General features: G+C 39.9%; 1 protein-coding gene and 1 long non-coding RNA gene across 2 annotated transcripts in view; one reads left to right on the top strand and one right to left on the bottom strand.

Annotated features, from left to right (window-relative positions):
- Positions 1–16,007, top strand: part of PGM2 (phosphoglucomutase 2) — a 28,772-nt gene extending 12,765 nt beyond the window's left edge. The window contains exons 6-14 of the mRNA XM_075567973.1: positions 777–970; positions 1,276–1,465; positions 1,798–1,895; positions 4,007–4,187; positions 4,288–4,381; positions 5,861–5,990; positions 9,455–9,644; positions 13,255–13,388; positions 14,922–16,007. Coding sequence (XP_075424088.1) covers positions 777–970; positions 1,276–1,465; positions 1,798–1,895; positions 4,007–4,187; positions 4,288–4,381; positions 5,861–5,990; positions 9,455–9,644; positions 13,255–13,388; positions 14,922–15,024 — 1,314 coding nt within the window. The 3' untranslated portion in view covers positions 15,025–16,007. The remainder of the gene's footprint in view (positions 1–776; positions 971–1,275; positions 1,466–1,797; positions 1,896–4,006; positions 4,188–4,287; positions 4,382–5,860; positions 5,991–9,454; positions 9,645–13,254; positions 13,389–14,921) is intronic.
- On the bottom strand, positions 13,639–16,621 carry LOC142464610 (uncharacterized). The gene is made up of 3 exons (XR_012787688.1): positions 16,345–16,621; positions 14,909–15,003; positions 13,639–13,806 (listed from the first exon to the last, which is right to left on the bottom strand). It is a non-coding gene; the product is annotated as an uncharacterized LOC142464610 (long non-coding RNA).
- Between the last annotated feature and the right edge of the window lie 1,228 nt (positions 16,622–17,849).

Genomic DNA, 17,849 nt, shown 5'->3' with positions numbered 1-17,849 from the left:
CAATTATACACCAGAATGCATCAACTTCACAGTGCCATGGTGCTTCTGCACTCCCGGGTCATGTGATTGCTCCAGGAGCGATCACATGACTGCGCCAGGCCCAGGTGCTAGAAACACAACTGGAGGGGGCTCCCCTTCCGTTTGGATCGGACTGTCTGCTCGACTGGAGAACATTGCTGATATTTCATTAGGGCCTCTGGCGTGCCAGGGACGTCATAAAGGCACAGTAAATGTTAACTATTTTCTCTAAACGATGATAGATAAGCGTGGAATCGGACATTGGGTTGCGGCCATCTTGCCGTGACCAAGTCTCCGCTGGTGTTCGGCCGCTCTGGCACTGGACGCTCAGCTGCCGGACGTTTCGCTAAGGTAATTAAATGTAAGGGTTAATTTAGTGGTTAGGATAGGAGTTTTAGGGTAAGGAGTTTTTAGGGTAGCGGTTAGGGTTTTTGGGTAGGGGTTGGCTTTATCATTAGGGGTTAAGATTAGGGTTTTTTAGGGTAAGGTTAGGGTTAACCTTTGTGACAATGCGGCCAGCGGCAAGAGATCCCGGTGGCGAGGTGAGTAGCAACTAAACACCGGCGGAGATTTGGTTGCTGCAAAACAGCCGTGACCAGATGTCCTAGCCCGGGACAATCATGTGCACTTGTGTGTTTCCATGTCAGGGCTGAGATGTAAAATATGAACCAGTGCATGGAAACCCAGGCTGATGTATACAACTACTTCTACATCATCTTTGTCCCTGAATTGCACATTTTTGTTATTTTAATCTCTAGGTTTATTGGGAAAATGGAGCTCAGATCATATCTCCTCATGACAAGGGAATCGCTCAGTCTATCGAGGAGAACCTGGAGCCATGGCCTAAGGCCTGGGATGACACTATTATTGACAACAGCTCCCTTCTTCAGGATCCATACAAGTCTATTAATAAGGATTACTTTGAGGATATTCAAAAGTATTGCTTCCACAGGTTAGTCTATGACAAATGATAGTATATTACCATCTTCCTTGCACGAGAGTGATGGCAAGTATTACTTTCCGATTCATGCCAGACACTTGAGGCAATTAATATGTCGGCAATTTCCTTGCTATACTTAACAGTATACCTTTGAAGCTGCAAAACCTGTCAATATCGCTGCTCTACACTGGAAAAAGTGTTCTGATTATGCAAGAACCTCCCACCCAAAAAGAATATAGTAGCATAGTATGTTTCTATAAACTGGCTATCGCAATGCATTTTGCAATCTAAATATTCTAATTCTTCCTTTATGCCAGAGACATTAACAAGGATTCCAAGCTCAAATTTGTCCACACGTCCGTGCATGGAGTTGGCCATGAGTTTGTGCAGTCAGCCTTCCGAGCGTTTAGCTTCAGTGCACCACTTGCTGTTCCAGAACAAAAAGACCCTGACCCGGAATTTCCTACTGTGAAATATCCCAATCCTGAAGAGGGTAAAGGTGTGCTGGTAAGGATATCAAACCTACTGTATTACAATATACGTTTTATTAACACACACATTTTGAAGATTATTTTTCCTGGTGCTAAGAAAGCAAAGTTTTGCGCATTCAAGTAATCTATTCAAATTATAAAGTGTTTTAAAGGAGCACAGCTACATTTTAGGCTGTGTGTTCGGGACATATATCTCTCATATTCATAATATTATTTATTTTCATTCGATTCAACTGGCCTTTAGACATGTACGTGGTTTTATATTCTGTGGCACCTATGAAATGTATTCTTATGGGAGTCCTTGTGTAAAAGCAAAGAACTAAACACGTGTATTGTATTGTTTTGCAGAAACTGTCTTTTGCTTTGGCTGAGAAAGAAGGGGCCAGAATCATTTTGGCAAATGACCCGGATGCTGATCGGTTAGCAGTTGCAGAAAAGCTAGAAAGGTAAAATATAAGGGAGTACGGGTCAGAAGAGACAAGACCACGTTTCCCAGATATATCTCTAATATATTCATATTTGTCTCATGTAAAAGTGGGTTGGTTGTTGAGATACAGTATATCATCTTGGAAACTGCGTCGATCTGTGACAGCTTAGGGTTTGTGTTACTTTCACCTCCACCCCCTTCTTTCAGCTGAATCTGTCACCGGAGGCAGGGAGGGAGGATCGGTCGCTGTTGTACCGTGAAGTATCTTTTTTTGTTAACTTTGCTGCTGATAGAGGAGCAAATGTTTCCCTTGGCGTATGTGTGGTATCTGTAGCTTTCTTATTTCATTGGCGTTACCTAACACTACTTTATGAACCTTTAAAGAGGCAAGCAGAGTGGGCAATTTGACGCCAAGGAGCAATCCATGAGCTTCTTTTTATTATTTTTGTTTTTAACGTAGGATTGAAGCAGGTGGTCTCCGGAGCTCAATCACATTACTTTTACCCCCTGCTTCCGGAGATGCTTACCTGTGTAGGGGGTGCCGGTAGGTGTAATGGCGGAGTTTCAAAGCTCTCGCACCCTGCAGGCCAATAGGAAGCCGTGACATCATCGGGTTCAGCTTCCCATTGGCCGGCGTGATGCGGGAGCTTTAAACTTTGCTGAGATACCAGCACCCCCTTTGGAGGCAAATATCTCTGGTAACAGGGGGTCCCCGGAGCTGAAATTAATGGGATTCTGCTCCGGAGATCCCCGGCTTCAAACCTAAGTTCAAAAATTATAATAAGAAAAAATAAGCGAATTAATTGTTCCTTAAGGAAAATCTCATTCAACGCCATTTCCTATTCTCCATCTACTCACCTCCTTTTTTCGAAATGTCTTCCCTTAAAGCTGTTACCTTCTATTACTAGAGATGTTGTTATACAGGGAATGAATGCATCTTCAAATATGATGACTTGTACGTACAGTACAATATTTTGAAGAATTTGAAAAAGATCCTCCCGTGTTTGTTTTGTTATTTTTGCAGGTATTTTGCACAATAGAAAATGTTTAATACGTCTTTTTTTTTTTTGTTGGTTGAATTTTCAGTACAAGCAGGTAACTTTGTTTTTGAGTGACCTCTAGACATCTATGACACAAAAGCTTGTGTAAAACATCTGTGTCATGTTTGTTTCCTTCTTTCCACCATGATGATGCTGTTTATTTGAGATGTATTGTTATATTGGTCTAGTGGAGGTTTTCAGACTCACGATCGGTTAAGTATTCCTACCAGATATGTCCATATTCTCAGTATGTAGAATGGTGGATTTTGATTGTACCTCTGTAGCATAGAATTTTGCCTCAAGAAAAGTGAATGCTTACACATGGTTGCTAAGCTTCCCAGCCTCCCTGCACACATGTTGTAATGGCATTTTGCCTGGCAACAATGCTGCAAGCCAGTTTGGGAGGGGCAGAAAAGTCGATGACTTTCTCAATCTGTTGCTCATCTTCTTGTTTACGAAGTCAAACAGAGCATGTATAAAATATGAATTAAGTACAGTGGTTGGAGTGACGCAGGTGTTCATTAAAAACAAAGGTGTACAAATGACTAAATACTTACTTTTGGGAGTTAGCAGCACATTCCTGTACAATCTCCACTTCCAGCAGCCGAGTTAACATCTAAAGCTATTGCACCAATATTGTTACTACTATTATAGTATTTATTAAAGTACAGTATTTTTTTTGCTTGTAGAGTGCCAACTACGTACACTAACAGAATTAGCATACAGAAATTACAATTTGGGGAATGTTTAGACCGTATTGGGAGAATAGTAACAGGCAATAAAATAAAGTTTTGAGAACGTGACCTTATAATCTAAAACGGGGGTAGCCTCCTCCAGAGTTGCCAACAGTTCAGGTTTTCAGGATATCCCTGCTTCAGCACAGGTTGCTCTATCAGTGGCTCAATGAAAGACTGAACCACTGAGCCAACTGCGCTGAAGCAGGGATATCTTGAAAACCTGACCTGTTGGTGGCCCTTAATGTTTAGAGTTGGCTACCCCTGCTCTACCCGGTCGCAGACCATCCTATATTTTGTTTATTTATCATTGCTGAGATCTTTCGGACAAATTCATTTTTTATTTTATTTTTTAGTGGCGAATGGAAAGTGTTTTCCGGCAATGAGCTTGGTGCCCTTTTGGGCTGGTGGATCTTTACGTGCTGGAAAGAGCAAAATCAGAACCCAGATGCCATAAAAAATGTGTACATGCTGGCTAGCACCGTGTCCTCAAAGATCCTCCGAGCCATTGCAGTGAAGGAAGGCTTCCACTTTGAGGTACATTAACAATGGCATTAATTTCCTGTACTGAACTGGCATGTAGAAAATATATTGTGTGTACTGTGTCATATCTGTGACGTATGTGTCCTTTGTATAGGAAACATTGACCGGATTTAAATGGATGGGAAATAGAGCAAAGCAGCTCATTGACAAACAAAAAACTGTGCTGTTTGCATTCGAAGAAGCAATAGGTATGAAATCAATACTGTTGTCAATATAGTGTATTGTTTAAAAGTTCCGGCACAAATGCCAAACTGACATTCAAACTTCTAACAAATAAGCATAATTTATATGATTGCCAGAAATAATATAGACATGGCATTACATATTAGACCTTGCTGCACAACATAACATCTTAAAGACTTTAATTCTGTGTTTAGAATAGATTGTTGCAGCACAAGCATGTGTTTATTTTTACTCCTGGAGAAGTGTAAATTCATTGTAGATTGTGATGAATCTTGGAGACCAACATGAATATTATGCATAGATTAAATTTATATTATGGACTAAAGTGTTAGAAATTCCGGGCATTATTGAAATCCCTGATCTGATTGGTCAAAGTTGTCATACACACTGAGTGAGAGTAGCACTCAGACAGGGGAGGTGATTGGACAGGAGGCACCAGCCATGCACTGACTCCTCCCCCGCCCTGCCTGCAGAGAGCACTGCATAGGAGAAAGGGGGGGGGGTGTGGGAGGGGGAGCTGCTGGGTGGGTGGGTGTATTTATTGAGGGGGACTGGTGTGTGTGTGTGTGTGTGTGTGTGTGTGTGTGTGTGTGTGTGTGTGTGTGTGTGTGTGTGTGTGTGTGTGTGTGTGTGTGTGTGTGTGTGTGTGTGTGTGTGTGTGTGTGTGTGTGTCTACAATGTCACTTTAATAAACAAGTACAGTACAGTAAAAGCGTAACAAATTTGTAGAATATAATGTTGATAAATGTCAATATGACTGATCAAAAGTGTCTTATGAAAAATATAGATTTTAAAAAGCCTACAATAGTAATACTCCCCTCAGAACAGGGCATTACTGGCCATAATGCCTGGCTGGGTTAAAGTCTATCAGCTTCACCTCAGGCTTTCAACTGTTCTTCTGAGATTATTACTTAATTATAGGCTAAATGGTTTGACATTTTGGGCATTATTTAATTCCTTTCTGATCGGTCAAAATTTCAGGCATTTTTCATTCTGTAATGCCTGAAAATGTTGGCACCTTGCCAAGTTTTCATTTCCAGTCAATCCGCTTTCACTTACAGTATCATACAGTGAGTGAGAGCTGCTCTCAGACAAGGGTGGTGATTGCCTAAGAGGCACTGGCCAGGCATCGACTCCTACCCCTTCTTGCCTGTAGAAAGCTCTGCATAGGTGTGTGGGGGGGAGTGAGAGAAGGGGGAGACAAATAGAGGGGGGGTGAGAATGGGCAGTGGAAGAGAAAGAGGGGGAGTCTCACAAGACTGCTGATCCGGGAGGAAGGGGGCTGTAAAAACTCTAGTCCTTGGCCCCCTGGAAAGCTGTCGGCTTTGTCCTGGGCCATGAACTTTTCCAGCCAGGACATTATTGGCCAGTAATGCCCTATTTTTCAGGGATTATTACTTAAGTACACTACGTTTTTAACAAAAAAAACTAAAACATATTGGATCAGCACTGAAAAACCATCTTTCTTCTTTCTTCACCTAAAGGTTATATGTGCTGTCCTTTTGTCTTGGACAAAGATGGAGTGAGTGCGGCGGTAATAGCTGCAGAACTGGCCAGTTATTTGGCAACAAAAAAAGTGACGTTGTACCAGCAGCTGAATTCAATTTTTAATAAGTAAGTTTACATTCTATGGTGAGAAGAAAACTGCTTATTTTACTGACCTATTTAGCAAACATCCTGACGGTACATTAAGTATAAAAGTTAAAACAACTTCTCCTTGCATAGCGCAGTGTAGAACATAAAGCTGGGCTGTAAGTTTTAGTTTTTAATGTTTTTTTTTTTGTTTGTTTTTTTTGCTTTACAACCCTGTACGAATACATTTTTTTTTTAAAAGAATATTATTAGTTACAAATGGGCGAGGAGGGATGTAACTCAAGAGAAAATTGTAGTCGAGCTTACTACTCCCATAATAATGTTTCTACTGCACCATCACCGGTTACATATTGTGTATAGTGAACCTGGTAAAGCTGACAACTTGAACGATGTAAAATTCTGCATATGTGAACCATCGGAGTATGGGCATGTACAGTATGTGAGAATCTAATAGGTTTAAGATTCATAAATCCTTTTACAGGGACTCCTCCTGGCTTTATTACATTTCTTGTATGAACTTCAGGTGAGGCTTAAACAAATAGTGGAGATAAATGTAGTAGAGCGGAGGCAGGCCTGTATAAACAGGTATTGGCAGTGGTTGACAAATCACCAAAAAATCTACTCGCCACACAAAAAAATCTACTCGCCACCTAGTACCAAACGTGTGCTGCTTGGGCCAATATTTACTCGCCCGGGGGTTAAATCCACTCGCCCGGGGCGAGCAAATGTATAGGTTTGTCGAACACTGGGTATTGGGTTAGTGATACCTACTACATTTCATGCATAATCTTAGAGATAAATCCGCTCGGTATTGTTTCTTTTGGCTTTAGTTGGTTTTAATTTTCATTGGATTTTCAATTCGCTCCTCGCTCTCCTCAAATGGGCTCTTACCCCCGTTCTTTACCCTGACTTTCTTATGACCGGTTTCCTGTGGCTACCACATATATGGGTATGGAAAAAGGCACCTGGGCCACAGCTATGCAGGGGCAGAAAATAGGATTGTGTGCCCAATACTTTCAGCCAATTTAAAACAAAAAGGTGACCTGGACCTGTAGAATAAATCAATATCTTAATGCAGCAGTCTGCACTGATCGCATAATATTAAGTATCTGGGCGATTAAAATTAAGCTCTCTTCAGAGCCAAATGCAATCTAATGGTACCAATCTTAATCCCCACAGCGAGAGATGAAGAAAATCATGTTTTTTTGTTTTTTTAGATATTTATTTAAAAAAAAAAAAAACATGCTCAGTGGAGCAAGATACTAACATTTATACAAGTTAAACTTGTATAATCTTCTGAAGAGGCTTTAAAATAAATCTTGTATGTTGTTACCATCTCCTTAGTAAAGTAATTGGTTTCATGTTTTTTAGAATGATTTTTGCCTCCCCATTAGCCGCCTATATGTTTCTTGTTTTATTTTTCTTGTTTATTTTTCACATATTATTTGCACATGATTTGCAGGGGTCCTACACTGTTGAGGTTTGTCCATCTCACGCTGGAGAAAAACATTCCAATCCGTAAGGGTGCCTGCTGTTGACCTCACCGATTGCCTTGTCTGTGGGAAGCTCCTTGGCAGCCATCTTGAAAATGGCAACTGCCCTCCTCTGGGAGGGGGAGGCAGGGATGAAAAAAAAAAAGTCTTCTGTAATAGTGTAAGGCAGGCCTGTACAACTCCAGTCCTCGAGGGCCGCAAACAGGCCAGGCTTTCAGGATATCCCTAAATCAGCACAGCTGGCTCAATTTGTGGCTCAGTCATACTGACCCACTATTGAGCCAGCTGTGCTAAAGTAGGGATATCCTGAAAACCTGTCCTGTTTACGGCCCTCGAGGACTGGAGTTGTGCAGGCCTGGTGTAAGGCCTCGATTATACCAAGCGCTGCAGGGCAGCAGCGCTATCCTGTGACGTCACCCTACGCTGCCACCAAGCAGCATCTTGATTATACCAGGGAGACAGGAGAGAAGAGTAGCAGAGGAGGCGCGGCCGTGAGCGGTTCGCCCTCATTGGCTAAACCGCTCACGTGACACGACCGTCGCCTGCCAATAACAAAATCCTCTGTCTCCTCACCAGTCGCCCGCCCTGCAGCTCCAGGCCGGCGTTTTCCAGTATAATTTTATTTATTTATTTATTTATTTATAAAATATTTTACCAGGAAGTAATACATTGAGAGTTACCTCTCGTTTTCAAGTATGTCCTGGGCACAGAGTTAAGACAAATAATACATGGTTACAAATACAGTTACATAAATGAACAAGGTATACATTTATATACAAGACATTGCATGCACAGTTAAAGAAAATATATATTATGAGCGTATGAAACAGTTACAGACCAGATTAAAGTGTGAGACAGCCTTAGATTTGAAAGAACTTAAGCTGGTGGTGGATATGAGAGTCTCTGGTAGGTTGTTCCAGTTTTGGGGTGCACGGAAGGAGAAGGAGGAACGTCCGGATACTTTGTTGAGTCTTGGGACCATGAATAGTCTTTTGGAGTCTGATCTCAGGTGATAGGTACTGCATGTGGTAGGGGTGAGGAGCTTGTTCAGGTAGCTGGGTAGCTTGCCCAGAAAGTATTTGAGGGTGAGACAGGAAAGGTGAACTTTGCGCCTAGACTCTAGTGATGACCAATCTAGTTCTTTGAGCATTTCGCAGTGATGTGTGTTGTAGTTGCATTGGAGAACAAAACGACAAATTGAATTGTAGAGGGTGTCAAGTTTGCTAAGGTGGGTTTGAGGAGCCGAGCCATATACTATGTCTCCATAGTCAATAATTGGCATTAGCATCTGCTGTGCAATACGCTTTCTGACCAGGAGACTTAGGGAGGATTTGTTCCTGTAAAGTACCCCTAGTTTGGCATAGGTCTTGGTTGTCAGGGTATCAATGTGCATCCCGAATGTTAAGTGGGAGTCAAACCATAAGCCCAGGTATTTAAAACTAGTGACAGGTGTTAGGGTGGTTTTAGCGTTGGTTCTAATCAGGAGCTCAGTCACTGGAAGCTTTACAAATTTAGTCTTGGTCCCAAATACCATTGTTACAGTCTTGTCAGTGTTTAAAAACAGTTTGTTTTGGGAAATCCAGTTTTCGAGTCTCAAAAAGTCAGACTGAAGTATGTGTTGAAGGTCAGAGAGGCTATGGCTGTGTGCATACAGGATTGTGTCATCTGCATACATGTGTATTGAGGCTTCCTTACAAGCTGTGGGAAGATCATTAATGAACACTGAGAAGAGTAGGGGCCCCAGAACAGAGCCTTGCGGGACACCACAAGTGATATCACGGCCTAAGACAGCTGCACCGTCAGCCTTGCTGGTTAGACATAAAATGAGACTTACAAGGAGCATGGCAGCAATGTCCTAAAATAATACAATTCCAGTATAACTGTTGTAATTGTTTTTTTTTTTTTTTAAAGAAATGTTAAAATAAAAATATTTCTCAGATACTTCCTTGTAAAAATATTTTTAAAATGATATACATATTTTTGTCTGAACAGATATGGCTACCACATTAGCAAAAACTCCTATTTCATATGCCACGATCAGAAAATAATAAGAGACCTATTTGAAAAACTACGTAATTATGACGGCGACAACACTTATCCGAAACTTTGTGGTACATTTGTGGTTTCTGGAGTGCGAGATTTAACTACTGGATACGACAGTAACCAGCCTGACAACAAAGCTGTAAGTATTAAATGGTAGCTTCAAATCAGACTTGCTTTTGTTCCTGGCAGCCATCTATCTTAGTAGCTAAATTGTAGTCACACTTGTTTGGCACAAACAATATGTACATTTAATTAAATTCACAAGTACTTGGCTCTGTTGGAGACCTTTTTACATGGTCAATAATCTTTGTAAATTCTCTTAAAAATGCCGATATGTTTTTGAAGAGCTGATATATAACTCGCCCCAAATTACTACATTATTTCTTCCTCGCCTAAGTATATGCCATTAAACCAGATGTGATATATGTATTATGGTATTTATTTTTAAGTGAAGCATCAAAATCCTGTTTTTGTTTTTTTTAATAACTCAGTTCTTTAGTATTAGATACATTTGACAGTATTTGTTTTTTGCTCTTTTTAATTACTTTGAATGTGTTAAGCTTCCTTAGGCTGCGCTTATAGTGCTGGCGATGCGACGTCACCCGAAAACAAATGCATTGCTGCCGCCGCGTGCGCTTATAGTAAGCGTGACGTCGACGGCAAAATTTGATTTTTCAAGGGCTGTCACCTCATGTGACGGCCCTTGAACCAATCAAATGCCAGGAAACCCGCGATGCCGCCGCCCAGCAAAATATAACTTTCACCTGTGGCAAAGGGTGACGTCACCCGTCGTGTCGCCATCGCAATCGACGGCACTATAAGCGCGGCCTTAGGTTGCTTTAGCAACCATCTAGAAAAGCACAACACTTCCTATTGGGAAAAACAGGCAGACATATTGCAGTCTCGGACAATTGGTCGAGGCTGTTGTGTAATTTCTGTTATATTGGGTGCCACGGGGAGCAGAATCCTTTGCCGATCGATCGCGGGGGAAAGAATAGATTGGCAGTTTAGATAATTACGTTGACATAAAGGTTTAGAACTGCTGCACTTATTAAAAAAGGGCAAAAGGGAACGCCCCTTTAAGCTGCTTACAGAGACAGGTTTTTGGGCCTATATTGTAAAACTGTTAAAATTATAAAAAAACATTCATTACAAATTGTAGAGAAGGTTATACTGTAAATGTTTTGTACTATCATTTTATAGTCGGGTCTTAAAAATAGCAATGACCTCCACCAATCGACTAGAAAGGTCACTTGTCCAACACGGTGCATGAAATCGCACTATACACGGCTCATCATCAGGAAGCAGAGCAGTGATTGACAGCCCTGCTGCCAACACCGTTTTACTGCACTTTCGTTTACACCTAATGTTTCACTTGTCCTTATGCCGGACGAGTCGACAAGTAGATTTTGCGATGCCTGTTTATAATATTAAAGGATTTGTTGTTTTTTTTGCTATGCTAACAGTCTCGAGGTTCTACGTAGGATTTTTCTGACGCATTAAGTTTTATCTCATTTTTGGCATCCAAAGCTCCGATTTAAATACAAGGCTTTGTACATAGTTCTGGCACCAGATTTCAAATAGGGCTCTCTCGCATATAAAATATAGAGCACATATTTAAGTAGGCAAGTATATATTTCAGGCACTTCAGTAGGTACCGTATAGCTTGCACCTTTTTTATACCATTTGGATTGTGAAATTGCTGTCTCTGGTTTGAGACAATGACTTCATGTGACCCTGGGCAAATGTGTTTAGAACACACTGCCTTGTGTACAATAAGGATTGTACATCTCTGGGACGGAGTTAATTGTGGCTTGATTGAATCTTCATGGTACAGATATAGCAATACTTCTGTTCTCTGTACCTGGGCCTGGTGCAATATTCCTCCCGCGGGATGACTTGGAAAACCTACAAAAAGACCTCACGCGGTTAGTTTTTATTTCAATTGTAATTTCAGCATCTGTCCACCAGATGGCACAGTGCATATCTTCATCGATGGCCATGGTGAGGCTATTGAACGGCACAAGTACAGTATTGGCCTGAATATAATGCTATGGTTTTTTTCTAAAAATGTCCTTTCGAAAACTGTACTCGTATTATATGCGCAGCCTAACACCTTTTATTTTTCATGTAGAACACCTTCAAAACTTTCATGTAGAACACCTTCAAAATATATTGCAAGGTCGCAATATATTCGGGCCAATACGGTACTTTGCAGTTCAAATAATATGGGTTTTAATATGGTTTTACACACATTTCTAATATTATAGGGTTTATTTTAAGATCATATAACTTTTCTTAAGGGAGACTAAACATCTGTTTCACCATAAGGACCCTTCTAAACTATAAAGTTCACTACAATGTTTCATTTACAATGGTTTCTTTTAAGAACCACCTGTTATGTGAACCCCGTACTGTATTCTCTGCATTCCAGGGAGATGAGTACATCTTTGCTTCCCTTTACGCACTGCACGTACTGTGCTACACAGTGGAACGTATGTATGCATGTGATGGCTTGTTGAACAGTTGTCTACACATGCATGTCTGGTGCGTTTCGTTTTCTAGCATTGAAAGAGTGTATGGAAAGAAGAGGTGGTTATGGGCATCTTAAAAACAACTTGCGCTTCTCTTATCAAGTACTATACAGAACGTGCATGACTGTAGCAATTGCCTCAGAATACTTTGACATTATCTTGCCTACACACTAGCATCACCTATCGTTAATTCAAATTGCTACGGAAGCCGCAAACTACCCCTGGGCAGCCACGGCTGGGCCGTGAGAATGGGGCTGTGACATGCAATGAAGTTCTGAGGCATTTTACTTATTTACCTGTGCTTACGGGAACAGTAAGTCTTGCTACATCTGTACAGTGTTGCACCATTTTAAAGTCACTCAATGGGCAGTGAAGTTGACTTATCTTCACTTCAGAAAATGTCAGCCCCATGTAAATTAACGGAATGTAGATCTTTAGCGTAAAAGACCTCTTCACCGCGTATGAATAGGGGGCCAAACATAGATTAAGACAAATTAAATTACATTTTTCTCGGTTCATTTTATTTATTTATTTATTTTTACCACAAATGAAGGTTTTTTCGGAAAAGCCGTAACATTCCCAATCACATGTTTAGGGTAAGTTTATATAGAAAAACATTGGTTTCCAAAACTTCATTAGAGAGTCGCACACTGTTTTTTTTTGTTTTGTTTTTCTCTGTCTCCCCCCACCCCCCATATAATTTTGAATTGCACTACAGTAGACCTTGCCAAGAAAAATGTTTTTAATCGGTAGGCTATATAAAAAGGGTTTTTCGGTAGGTGACACACAAACGTTGCCTCGTGCTGCTTTTATGCAATTCATCTACTTTCTAATAGAATACAATAGATTTTTATTTTTTTTTAATTATATTGAAGTTGAATTTTAGTTTTTTTTTTTTTTAATTGTATTTTTTACGCAATGCTTTACTACACAAGTCCAATAGACAAAATATCTAGTGAAGTCAAACGATTAAAATATTTTCTTGTACGAAAAAAAAAATGAAATAAACATATTTACTAGAAGGGCAGCGTCTACTGCTCAGGTGTCGGTAGTTTGTGAAGATAAAAATGTTCTGCTATCGCCATTTTTTAATTTGCTTCATTATATAGTATAGGTAAAGCTGCACATCTACCTCCAGTGTTTGTGACTACAATCTAATCTAATACTTATATCGAGCTTTGTTATATTTGTTGGTTGTTTCTACGTTGACTGCAGATTCTTCCCACCAGTAAGAGCAGTCAGATGATCACCTTTACCTTTGCTAATGGAGGAGTGGCTACCATGAGAACCAGTGGGACAGAGCCCAAAATTAAATATTATGCCGAGCTCTGCGCCGCCCCAGGAAACAGGTATCATCTGTGCATTTAGTTTTACATCTTTAATCGCCTTCTTTCCAAAGGAATTTAATAACGCCTACCACCTCCGGAAGCATGCAGTAGGTTTTTTGTACATGGAGTGTGTGTGTGTGTGTGTGTGTGTGTGTGTGTGTGTGTGTGTGTGTGTGTGTGTGTGTGTGTGTGTGTGTGTGTGTGTGTGTGTGTGTGTGTGTGTGTGTGTGTGGGGGGGTGGTTTTGTTTTGTTTTTTGTTTTGTTTTTTTACCTATCAATGTCATTGAATCTGCTTTTAAAGGAAGTCGATCACTTTTTAACTTTTTTATTTATTTTTCACAAGTTGCCAATAAGAAAATGGTTTTTCATTTCTCCGGGGACACTGGATTCAAAGATATCCGCTGATTAGGCTTGGGACTCATGGTGGCATCATAAATTCTTGGCAACAAAGAACAAAACGAAAACAATTTACCTGGAGCTTTTGGAACTAGCCAGCAATCATCATATCACTAAAGACCGCAAACACCTCCAATATATTTGTTTACCATGGAAAATGTTTAAAACGTAGTTAAAAATACGATTATTGTTCTTTTTTTTTAAAGCTCTCAATTGGCTACATTTAATCTTTTAAATCTGCTGCTGTCCATGGTTTACTTTTGTTCTGGAAAAACTGCCATTTTAAAAAAGCATTGTTAAGAGGCTTTTTATTGTGTCTTGCAATAAGTAATATCATCTCAGAATGAGAGGGAATTTTTCATCAAATTCGTGCCTGTATTTTTACACTGAAAATTGTGCAGATTTCCTTACAAAGAGGAAGAATACTATAATTCACATTTTTCTCAAAATATAGTAAATTGACCTTGTTCTGATCAATACCAAAAATGTAATTTTTTTTTTTTTTTTTTTTGAATAATGTAACCTTCCTTGCCAGGCTTTTAATGCGTTTACATCGTGTGTGTAAACAATAATTACATTTTCTTTCAAATTTAATGTATTTACCTGCCCCATTGTGCAATACATATGTTTTTCGTATTCTAACCCTTTCACTGCCAGATTGTCCTACAATGCATTATTGCAAGCCCTTCTCACACCGAAGAGCTTAATTGTTAGCCCACTATACTGTGTTTCTATACAAAGTAGCAGTACTTGTGAGACCTCATTTCTAATCGTGTTTACATCTACAGCTGCCCATGAGTTTATGCATTATATGAAGCAGAATGTGAAGCAAATATTTCTGACTTTTTTGGACGAGCACATAGGCCCATATCCACAAAACGGTGCTAAGCTTTAGCACGCCTTTACTCTAATTCATATGAATGGGAGCTGAGGCGTGCTAAAGTTTAGCACCGTTTGTAGATCTGGGCCTTCTTAGTACAGTACTGTTACTCTGATTACTTGTGCGGATTGTTCCTCTTCTGTATGGATAGATTAGGGACCAGCTTTTATTACTGCATGAGGGTTGCATGTAGTGTTCTTAATCCAAGGCAAATAGAATACTTGATGCGCTTATTTTTCACCTGTCCTAATATAACAGAAATACCGTTTGTTTTCAGTGACTACAATCAGCTGAAGAAAGAGTTGGATGGTCTTGCGGGTGCCATTGAAGAGCATTTCTTTCAGCCACAGAAAAATAAACTGCAAAGTAAACCAGAATAAAGACCTTACACATTATATATGTTAAGACAAACTTAAACTGTTTTATGTATTAAGTAAACATTTATTGATAGTCCAAAAGGAGAGGTGTGCACTCCAAAACAAAGATGTCTTTCAAAGTATGCATAAGGTAATTTATTAGAAGTGACTTGAAGAGGTGCACTTGTACAGACAGGGTAACACACAGACCCTGGTCCAACAATATGCAAAGAAAAACTAAGCACTAAGTACCAGGCAACACTCAGATTATATCATAACAGAATGAGTTTATTCTCATAAGGGACCATTATGACACTGGGGACCTTTTTGTAATGCTCCCCTGCTCTAATATACCATATAAAGCTGACACTGTCTGAGATTCTGCGTTTCTGGATCGTACCTATACCTAGTCTGAGCTTTGCCTGGAACTACTTTTACTTGTTACATTAAGTAAACAGAGACATTATTTATAAATGACAAAAAAACAGGAGACTAGAAACTAACATTTTAAAATATACTGTAGTGCAATGCTTTGTTTTTCCTGTTATTTAATACAGCTCTTCTTGCCTTCTTCCCCAAATGTAGTCAATCTCCATTTTCTATTGGCTATTTAAAGAAGTGCACCTGTTTCTCGCAGCAGCCGCACTTTTAGCTGGTTTGTTTGCCTTGCATTTTTTAAATATTTGCTTTAAATATTTACGAGGTTAAAACTGGATGTCTCCCCAGTGCATGCTCAGGTCACCATGGTAATGTCTGTTGCTAGAAACTAAGAAAACGTGTTAACACCAATACTGTAAATGACAAACAAGCTCAGGGGTTATGATACTAGTTACATTTATACAGGCTTTTGGGAGGTGGGGGGTTGCTGCTTTAAAGATGCAGGACAAATAAGGTTTATACAATCACTTGTAATAAATGAAACATCTCTTTTCCAATATGTGTTGGTGTCCATTCTAATATACATAATCTGTAACACAATATTAAAATACATTTCCAAAAAAATAAAATATTTTTATGTTGTCATTGTATTATTTTCTAACTCTTTGAAAAGAATAGCCATTCAGGAGTGTCATCTTAAGCCATGCTTGGTCCATATCTACCATAGCATCCATTTTGGGTTAAGTGTAGGAAAATGTTACTGTCACGATCAGGGTTGATCGGATTACTGAGGATCTTTGAATCTTCAGACAGACCACAGAGGTTTAACAAACCAGAGTTTATTTAGCCAGAGGTAGCAGTCAAATCACACAGGACATACACACAGAATTATATAGTACCAGCACTCGGGGACAACGGAGAACACTTAATCTCACTAGGTGCCAGATGCTGCCGTAGCTATCTTACCTCCCGGAGTCGTCCTAGTCCCAGAACAAAAAGTTTTTCTTTTGTGCGATTAAGCAGTTTTGGAATAGGCTTGCAGGCTCATGTCCAGGCAGAGGAAACACACAGCCCTTACCCAGGCAGTATGTACTGTATGCAGCTAACCTGATCACACGGGACACAGGGCTGAGTTACAGGAACTCAGAGGAGAGACACACACACAGACCCATCCAATAAATGTTAAAACTGTCACAAGATTAATTTATCCGTTTTCACAAAATATGCCGCCGGGTGGTTGCATCACCTTAGAATGTTTTCCCACATCTACACAGAGTTATGAGGGTTTAATTACAGACGTCCATTTGGCAGCAAATTCAGTGTCAAATAATTTCCTCAGATTTATCAAAGCAAAAACTCTTATTGCTCTCAATGAAATTACTTTTGTTTGATACTTATGGTGCACTGGTTCGCCCCAGTTTTGCCACTGGGAGATTTTAGTATCCACCATTAACTTTTCCTATCACTTACTTTTTTACACATGAATTTCTATTCCTTCCCCTTATTAAATAAAAAATAATAATAATCCACTGCCATAAGATCAAATGTTACATAATCATGTGTGGTTCTCCTTTGTCTTCTACATAGGAATCACACAATGTCTATTATGGGATCTAATGGACGCATTCACCGATTTAGTTAAAGAAAACATTGATTACTCCTATGTACATTGGCACCCTGTTCAATGTGCTATGAATTTGTCTTTCCTTTGCTCATAATGATCTCAGCCCCCATCAATTCATCAGAACAGGACTCTTCCTAGGTTTGAGAAGACCTCTTCACAGATCAGTATATTAAACATGACCTTAAAGCAGAAGAGTTCAAACCGTCTGTACACATTTTGGGATGACAACACTTCATTCCAACCACAAGGAAAAACTTTAGTCTTCTCATGGCAAATATAGTGTTCAAAGATTTTAGAATAAAATAGGAACGCTGGATCATTGCTTTTACCAGATCTTAGAAATATTGATGCGTTAATTGGCGGTTACTTACTAAACAAGCACTTCTGACACAAGAGATGCAGGTCATTATTTCATTGTGATTACATTACTCATTTAATTTGAGACAAGGAAATAGAGCGTGCCCTAAATATACTGTAGCTGAATACGAAGGTATTCTATAATGAACTTTTTGTAATAAAAAGATGGTCAGGATGAGGAGAAAGCTGAGGAAACCTGAGCAATGAGTACATGGAACAGTTCCTTTAACACATTTGGTACACTTGTCTCTTAACTAAGTACAGTATCTTGTTACTTTTATAGATCAAAATATCTAACGGTACAACAAAATGACAAGGAGGCTCCGCGGCGTACCCCACAGGAGGCTGCCATGGAATATTTGTGCACCCGCAGCAGAGTCTTCGTGCATGCGCAATGGGAGCGCAAGTGGCGGCCATTGGAGGCAGACTCCACGCAGGGACTACATGTCCCATGAGCCTCTGGGAGATCGCTACATGTGAGGCACAGCAG

This window comes from Ascaphus truei, chromosome 1 (assembly GCF_040206685.1).
Source record: "Ascaphus truei isolate aAscTru1 chromosome 1, aAscTru1.hap1, whole genome shotgun sequence".
NCBI lineage: Eukaryota > Metazoa > Chordata > Amphibia > Anura > Ascaphidae > Ascaphus > Ascaphus truei.
Note: the sequence above shows the minus strand (reverse complement) of the source record. Positions and strands in the feature narration are given on the sequence as shown.